Source organism: Chrysochloris asiatica, unplaced genomic scaffold, assembly GCF_000296735.1.
Source record: "Chrysochloris asiatica unplaced genomic scaffold, ChrAsi1.0 scaffold00002, whole genome shotgun sequence".
Classification (NCBI taxonomy): domain Eukaryota; kingdom Metazoa; phylum Chordata; class Mammalia; order Afrosoricida; family Chrysochloridae; genus Chrysochloris; species Chrysochloris asiatica.
Window position 1 is genome coordinate 49,610,931 of NW_006408520.1, and position 9,324 is coordinate 49,620,254.

Sequence of the window (9,324 nt, forward strand, 5' to 3'; positions counted from 1 at the left end):
TTACAATCTAGTGCTTTATTTCACAGCACCACACCAGGACTCCATGTATGTGGTAAGAAATGTAATAGATAAATATGTGATGGTGAGGCATTATTCACAAAAATTATTTACTGTGTTTTAGGCAAAGTTTTACACAGCAAATTAAGTTCCTATTTAACCATTTTTATACAAATTGTTCTGTAACATTGGCCAGAATTTTCACAATATATCCTCATCCTCCTTATTTCCATTCTGTTTCTATTGATCTTATTTTCCATTCTGTTTCTTATTTGCCTTCTTGTTATTGCTTTTGGTATTGGCCATTTGGTCTTGTGTAGTGGTGGTTGTATGCTATCAAGTCGGTTCTGACTCACAGCCACCCAGTTTAGAGTTTCCGAGTCTGTAAATCTTTACAGAAGGAGACAGTCTTGCCTTCCTCCCTCAGAGTAGCCGGTGGATTCAAATTGCTGACCTTGTGGTACCTTTTGGTCTCATATAGTTGGTTGTTTAAAGGAATATGTTAATCATGGATGATTCTGTTTATTTCATAAACTAATCTGTTATTTGCCTGAAAGATAATCTCGGGGAGTGGTTTCAGTTCCAAGTTCAAAGGTATCTATTTTAGGGAAATAATCTCAGAGGTACCGCTAGTTTATTGGTCATTAAGTCTGACCTTTTTTGTTGAAACTTTGAGTTTTGCTTTACATTTTTCTCTCATTCCATCTGGGACTTCCTATTGTGTCAGAATAGTCAGTAGCAGTTGAGTACCATCCAGTTTTTTGGTTTTTATTTTATATGTCCATTTTCTGAAATAACAGTCTCTGATAAAAAATGGGCAGGTAATTTATGCAGTTCAAAATAAAACATGACTCCCCTGCCACCAAAACAGCTTTTTTCCCCCATCACAGTAAATACATCAAATATATGCAGTTAATATGATGTAATAATAAACACTGATAAGTATTCAAAGACAATTTTATTTTAGTTCCTTTTCATAATGTATGCACATGAAATGAGAATGTGCACAGTAGGTCAAATGTTACGCAGAGATCTTTGGACTCATAAAAATAATATAAGGCAAGGTTTATTAATTTATTTTAATTAATTAATTAATTTAAAAGGCAAGTGAAGTGTAGGTTCACAATTAAACAAAATTTTTAGGTAATTCTTGATAGTTTAATAATAAAATAACAACAAATATTAAACTTTTGATAGTTACAAGGTTGAAAGCAAATGCTTTACAAATTGCAGTAAAATGAACTCCTCTAATACAGTATTATTAAATTTACATAGTCAACAGTAAGTTATTTGGTGGTCTCCAAATCCTACAATGTTTTCCAAATGTAAAATTTTGAACACTGAGACTACTTTTATAAATTCACTTTTGTTACTGGAAAAATATTGTAATTCCAAAAAATCATTGCTACTTCAATTTTAAGATGTAAAAATAACAAGTCGATATAATTTTTTGGTTAATGTAATTCAAGTACCGAGGAGACAGTATAATTTTAATGAAACAAAATCTATTTGATAAAAGTAAGTCCTAAGTTAAACAAAATACAAAACTAATATTAGAATCAATTGCATAAATTTGACATAAGAATACTTTAAATTTTTACCAGAAAAAAAATCTTAATTTTTCAACCTCTTTATATTTTAGAGGGTTAAATAATGGGTGATATTCTAGGACTTAGCAATGAACCATGCTTCCACAGAGATTTCCTTAATTGCCATACTTGCCAATGTGTTCACGGGCTATAATAAGTCTTTGAATTTGTGCAGTACCTTCATAAATCTGGAAGAAAATAAATATAAATGAAGGTTAAATATCTTCAGTACATTAAGCAGCCTACCTAGATTTACTCAGTATTTTGGAGTCCTGTGGTGCAGCGCTGTAGGTTATGTGCTGGACTGCAAAGTCAGTTTGAACCACAGGTCGATGGTTCAAGCTCACCAGCCATTCTTAGGAAACCCAATATTGGGTTGCTATGGGTAGGTCGGAACTGATTCGACAGAACTTAACAACAACAATCAGTTCACTGCAATACCAAACTACTAAATCAAACCATATATAAGATTTGTAGTCTACAGTGACTCCAATGTTTGATTCTGTTGAACATGTGAAAACATGTAACTCCCTAAAGTTTAAAAGATATAAAGATAAAAATATATTTATCCAATTTTTTTAACCGTATTTAGCTAGGTGTCACCTCCAGCCATTCTCTATTATTACTCTTGGATACGATTTTTTTATTCTTGCCACCTACTAAGAGAATTGCTGGAAGTATTTTTTTTAGGTTTTTATTATGGATTGAGTAAAAGTTTACAGGGCAGATCATCAGTTTTATGTTGGAAGTATTTGGTTTTGATCCTTTAGATATTCCTGGTAGTTAGCCTTCATTTCCAGTTTCAACTTCTAACCCTAGTCACTTATTAGTTTATCTTCTGAGATGGCAGGAAAGAGTTAAACAGTTAATAACAATAGTAACATTATTAAGTGCCATCGAGTCGGTTCTGACTCACAGTCACCCTTTATAGGGTTTCCGAGGAGTGGCTGGTGATTTTGAACCACTAACCTTAAGGCTCAAAGTGACCTTGCGCTCCAGGGCATTATCCCACAGTGCCACACCACAGGATTTCAGTACTTAATAATTATAGGCTTAAGAAGAAAAACACTGCTGCTACTGTGTACCTTCGCATTGGGTCAGAGTGACCCTGTTTAGGGTTTTCCAGGCTGTACAAGGCTGTACCTCTTATTTTTCTCCTTTGGAACGGCTGGTGAATTTGAAATGCTGACCTTGCAGTTAGCAGGTCAATGTGTAACTCACTATGCTACCAGAGCTTTTCAGATAAATCTGTTAACTCTGAATAAGGCATAAATTCTCCTCACTTTTCTCATTCTAAAATTGAAGATGCTGAACTACAGCTAAATTTGTCAAATTATTGACTGGGTGTGTATTGGGGGCAAGGAATGAGGAGGGGAAGCAAGGAAAGAGATAATGAGGAGCATGTGTTATACTTACCACATGACACCTATTGAGAACTCATCTATTTACATAATTACTAAATTGGTCTTTTCTGTAAGCGTTTATAAACCACCAATAGAATTTATAAGACAAAGTCATCTGTATCATTGCTTCCTCCTATTGGCTTTTTACTCCCAATATGGTTTCAATCAATTCAAGAATTTTCAGATTGAAAACAAAATAATTTAATGAATTTTAAATGTTTAAGGCATACTTTTAAGGAGAGCAAAGGATCTTACAATGAACTTGGATGTCAAAACAGTACAAAACAAAAAGGCTCAGCCAGATGTACTACAAATGTCTGTAACATTAAATTTGTCAACCTATTCTCCTTTAAGGCATACATTTACAAAGTCGTATTTCTTTGTGTTTATTAATTTCAATAACTTTGGCTCACGGTCACTGATAATGATACTCATTTAAATATGCTCATTTATATACTCATTTAGTATAAAATACAAATTAATCTTGTCATTTATAATTTTTGTTTTTAACTTTTTAGCATAAACTTGGTGAATGTTTACAGAGCAAATCAGTTTTTTATTCAACAACTCAGACACATTTTATTTCATGTCACTGTTTGCAATATCCACAGGCAGTTCAAGCTCACCAGCTGCTCCTGGTAACCCTATACAGGGTTCGCTATGGGTCGGAATCGACTCAACGGTACTTCACAACAACAACAAATATCACTTATCCTACTTCTTCCTTGTGTTTCAGAGTTTCTCTTCCTCCTTATTCCCTAGTCTTTAACCTTTGTCCTTGGGTAAATGCTGCCCTTGATTAATGAGTCTAAGGAATATGTACCTCCCTAGTGTTATTGTTCCTCCTTATAAATCTGTCTATTGTTTGGATGAAAATTAAGCCACGGGGGTGAGGTCAGTTCCAGACATGAAGGATGACTCAGGGAATTACCAATATTTTCTCTCTTGAATAATAATACATTAATAATACATTTTGAACCTTACCTGATAGATCTTGGCATCTCTCATCAGTTTTTCTACAGGGTACTCAGTATTAAATCCATTGCCTCCGAAAATCTGCACAGCATCAGCAGCCAGCTGATTTGCAATATCTCCAGCAAATGCCTTTGCAATAGAGGCATAATAGGTATTTCTACGGCCACAATCAACCTCCCAAGCTGCTCTCTGGTAACTCATTCTAGCAAGTTCAACTTTCATTGCCATTTCAGCCAGCAAAAAAGATACTGCTTGGTGCTAGAAATAAAAAGGAAAAAAAAAACAATGTTTAAGGAAGGAGACCTAGGCATAACAATGAAGTGCTCAGCAACTAACCATAAGGCTGGCAGTGGCTATGCGGAGTCTTGCCTTGACACAGGATGACGGTTCAAACATACCAGCTGCTCCTTGAAAACCTATACAGAGTAGCTATGAAGCAGAAACGACTTTGATGGCTCTTAACAACATGCAGGAGAAAGACCTAACCATCTACTTCAGTAAATATTACAACAAAGACAACCTCCAGGAGCAGTTCTAACTAACTCTGTCACATGTAGTCACTAGAAGGCACCTAACAACAGTGACATTTACGAATCAGTTAAGTGCTCAGCTGAGTAGCCCTGGTGGCGCAATGGGTTGGTTATGCGTTAAAGAGCAGTTCTGCTCTGCCCTATAGGATCTCTATGTAGTGGAATTGACTTAATGGCAATGGATTTGGCTTTTTTTAAGTGTTCAGCTACTAACTGAAAGACTGGTGGTTAGAAACCACACACAGGTACCTGGGAAGAAAGGCCTGTTGATCTTCTTCCAAAAGATCACAGCCACTGAAAACGCTAAGGAGAATATTTCTACTCTGACACAGACGGGGTCGCCCGCCAAGACTTGTTATCAACTTGAGGGTAACAATACAGTATGGATACAGTTTTGTAAAAATATGAGAAGGTTTCAAAAGATTGTGGAAATTTTTCATTATCTTTTAATTCCATTTTTCCAGACTTTTAGAAGCCTTTTGTTTATGGAAAAGAGATGTGCTAGATAGTCAGTGGTTGCGTCTGGGACCCATGCCGCCACTGTTACACTGAGGGACTGCATGCAAACTTTGGCTCCATCACTGCTGGCCTTGTGTGTTTGATGCCTGGTCACCAGGAGACATGGCCTGCACTCGCCATACACTTTTCCTGTTTCTTCTTCTGCCACCACCACAGCCTGGACTTCTTTTACCATGGAAATCATGTGCAGGACACATAGTCCGAGTAGGAATGCGGCATCAATGGGGCATCCTCCTCAGCAGCTCCTGCTATATCTGTGCAATCCCTGCCTAAGGTCAGTGTGGTAGAGCAGGTAGCAGGGTGGGGGTAAGGGATCCTGCTGTCCTAGGGCCTAGATAGACCCAAAACCCAGAGAGTTAGTGAAAGGCAGTTTGGATCTCTGGGTCTCAGTATGAGGGGGCTTCAAAAAGTTTGTGAAAAAATAACCATTATGTTATAATTCCATCTCTTATACTTACTTTTAGAAGCCCCCCCATGCAGGTATTCCTCAGCAATTATTACAGGTTTGGTTCCAGATCACTGTAATAAAGTGAATATTATAACAGAGTAACCAAGTTCTCCCGAGTGCATATAAAATGTGTTTATATTATGTATTAGTCTATTAAGTGAGCAATCACTTTATGGAAAAGTTTGAAATGATGAGAATCACCAAAATGCGGCACAAGGACATGAAGTAAATACAAGTGTTTGAAAAATTGACTCCAATATACTTTTCAATGTAGGGTTGTCACAAAATTTCCATTTGTATAAAACAGCATCTATAAAGTGTAGTAAGGTGAAGCTCAACAAAGAGAGGTATATGCCTATACTCGGCAAAGTACGTCCTCCGCATCTGTTCTCCTATTAGGATTTATAAACTCTAGTTTAACTTTATGGGACCATGGCTGTTTGTATGGGCTGTGGTTAGACAGTGCCCACACAAACATTAAGCAACACATATCTGTATTTAGATAAAGAGAAGTGTGTTTATATTGGAGCAAAGCAAGCATGAAATTTAAATTACCTCAACAAGCAGCTTTCCAAAAGTTTTCCGCTCCAAGGAATACTTGGTAGCTTCATCCAAAGCTCTTTGTGCTAATCCAACAGCACCAGCTGCTACCTGTATTTTAACATTTCATAAAAGCCAAAGTTTATGATGTATCAAAAACATAGTACATGACTACAAAGAGAAGACAACCTACAGCTTAAAGGCAACAAGAGAATCGGTAGGTGCAAATACATGTCTAAGTTAATATTCTCTATGAATTAAAAGTTAATGGCAGGCCATCTGTGTATACATTCATAGTATAAAGAAATCATTCCTTGTATATTAACAAGGATAAGCACTAGACTGCAAGGTTGATTTTACCTGTAAGGTGGTGGTTTAAATCAGAATTACTAGTAACAGTATATTTGTTGAAATGATTTCTACAAAATGGGCAGCAAAGTGAATTGAAGAATTCTAAACCACAAAGAATGGTATTAATATCTCTCCACCCTTATTAAAAGTAGCAGACATTTAAAAAGAAAGGGACAAAACCCCCTACGTAGCAAACACACAATGTTAACATAAAGCTACCTAAAAAGATTATCAATTCATATTACTTACTGGAGGTCTGGTTTTATCAAAAGCTCCCATTGCAATTTTGAAACCAGCTCCCTCACCAATTAAAACATTTTCTTTAGGCACTTTCACATCTTCAAAGACAATTCCTCTTGTATCGGAACACCTCTGCCCCATATTTAATTCCTACCAAGAAAATCAATATAATTTAAGGAACATTTTCTTAGCATCCATTTGTACTTTAAACAGTTTTTCATTTTTTCTGTGTGAATTTCTAAAACACAAAAAGTTGACCAACCATAACTGTAATAATATATGTTTTTGCAAACCTAAGTTTTTTCATAATCAATTTTCAAAAACTTGGAACTGTGAATTAGTTGAAAATTTACAAAGTTGATCAGTTTTCCATTCAAAAATTCATATATTATTTTGTTTCATATCACTGATTGTAATTTCCACCATATAATATCATTTATCCCACTTACTCCCAAGTTTCTTGTTTTCATTCCTCCTTCTTTCCTAACCCTTCTAAACTTTGTCTTTAGGTAAATGCTGCCCTTTGATCTCAAAAGTGGTTATTTGAAGGTGTACATAGTTCCTTAGTTCTATTGTTCTCCTTACAGATCTGTTGTTTGGCTGAAAATTAGCGCAATGCTGGTGAGTTCATTTCCAGATTTGAAGGGTGACTAAGGGTCATTGTCTCAGGGATCCACATCAAGTAAGCCTGGCCTTTTCATTATTTTGAGTATACCTGCTATATATAAAGCAATATTCTCCGATGGTTACCGAGAATGGGGGGAGAAATCACTAACTAGACATTTGTTGCTGTTAAGGGCTGTCGAGTCGGTTCTGACTTACAGTGACCCTGTATAGTATTTCTGAGGAGCAGTTGGTGGGTGTGAGCTGCTGACCTTGTGGTTCACACTACAGTGCTGATCCTACAGCACTACCCCAGGAGTTAATTCTGGTGATGGGAAAGGCCATTCACAATATGGAAGGGATCAGCACAGTGTGACTAAAGTCATGAACACATTGAGAAGTATGCAAGAATAAAGGACAACAATGATAAATGCTATAGTATATTGCAACAATGACAATAAACAATTTGAATGGTCACATAGGTAGATAAGTATGTTATAGAGGTGTAGGAAGCCATATGGGAGTATATGTAAATGCATATATAAGTATGGAGTCCTGCTGTGGTGCTGTGGGTTGATGTGCTAGACTGCAAGACCAGTTTGAACTGCAAGGCCAGTGGTTCAAGCTCATCAGCAGCTCCTTGGGAACCCTACTCAGGGTCATTATGAGTCGGAACTGACTCGACAGCACTTAACAACAACAACAGATAGGTATATTTGTAGGCATATGTATAAATATATTTGAATGTGCTACACATATATCCATATATAAAATAAAACTCACAGGGGTGCATGTATGAGTACTTCTTAGAAATACTCAAACTCCTTGGAGGATTTATTTACTGGAAAGGATCAGGACCATATTTTCATAGGACATCTTAGTTCATAAAGGGATAACTTAGTTCATAAAGATGGTCTACATCCCAGTTTGGTTAGTAACATTTGGTATCTTAAAAGCTTACAAGCAGCCACCTATTAGTTTCTTTCCATTTGGAGTAAGTAGAGTGAAGAAAATCAAAGATTCTAGGAAGAAATTAGTCCAGAGGAATTATAGCCTTACTTTATTTAACCTGAGACCAGAAGAACTAAATGGTGCCTGACTACCACTACCAACCATTTGCCCAGGAATCCAATAGAAGGTGCTGGTTAGACTGGGAGAAAAATAGAACAAAACACAAATTCATAAAAAAGACCAGATTCTGGAGCAAGATGGCGAAGGAAGCAGACACACTAAGTAGACCCTCTGTATCAAGGACATGGGAGACCAGTAAAACTGATAAAGACGGTGAGCTTGGGAGCCTCAGCCTACAAGGACAGGACAGAGACTGAGTGCTGACTAGGAGAAAAAGCGAAAGTGAAAGAGGAAGAGAAGAAAATCCAACAGGCTACCTGCTGCCCTGGAGTAGTTCACAAAGTTCAAGCCCTCTTGAACTTTTTTGGGTGGCTCTCAACACAGGGGACTGAAGGCACAGGGTAAGACTAGAGGTTGGTGGTTAGGAGGTTCTCCCTTGTTCCCTCTGACTTCTTGGTAGCTGGGAGGTATGGCCCCTCCCTCACCAACCCAGAAGCCAGTGGCACCCCGTCTTGTGCTGCCTTTGTTCACCTGGGGTTGGGCACAGGCATACTACCCCCACCTCTGGATGCTTATGAACCTGTCCTGAACTATACTATATAAACAGTAAATAGAAAACTGCATAACTAGGTTCACACTTCAGATCTCTATAACATCCCCCAGAAGACAGATGATGAGGACCTGAGAACACACCAACAAACAAACATCAGTTAAATATAAATACAATGACACCACAATGTCTGAGAGAAAACAGAAAATTTGAGCTTACACAAAGAAACAAGACAGAGTGTTTCAAACAAGTGACCAAAATATAAAGTGAAAAAAAAATTACATTAGAAATGGTATCAGAACTACTAGGTAAGGAATTTTTTAAAAAAATGTTATTTGGCCCCCTTCCAAGACTAAGACTCAATGGGAATGCACGCTGCAATTGGTGACCACATTCATCACCGATAAGGGGAAGTGAGGAAAAAACAGCAATGAAGCTGCGAGCTAAGCCCTACAACATTCAATAGACTCCTGTGAACCTGGGTGGAGACCTGGTTGGCCAGCAGTGT

The 9,324-nt window shown here is 37.2% G+C and overlaps 1 protein-coding gene across 1 annotated transcript in view; it reads right to left on the reverse strand.

The window, feature by feature from the left end:
- Positions 1 to 1,702: 1,702 nt before the first annotated feature.
- ACADM (acyl-CoA dehydrogenase, C-4 to C-12 straight chain) overlaps positions 1,703 to 9,324 on the reverse strand; it is a 42,096-nt gene continuing 34,474 nt past the window's right edge. Inside the window, exons 8-11 of the mRNA XM_006831088.1 lie at positions 6,602 to 6,742; positions 6,017 to 6,112; positions 3,974 to 4,222; positions 1,703 to 1,774 (exon numbers count right to left, since the gene is read on the reverse strand). Of these exons, the coding sequence (XP_006831151.1) occupies positions 1,703 to 1,774; positions 3,974 to 4,222; positions 6,017 to 6,112; positions 6,602 to 6,742 (558 nt within the window). The remainder of the gene's footprint in view (positions 1,775 to 3,973; positions 4,223 to 6,016; positions 6,113 to 6,601; positions 6,743 to 9,324) is intronic.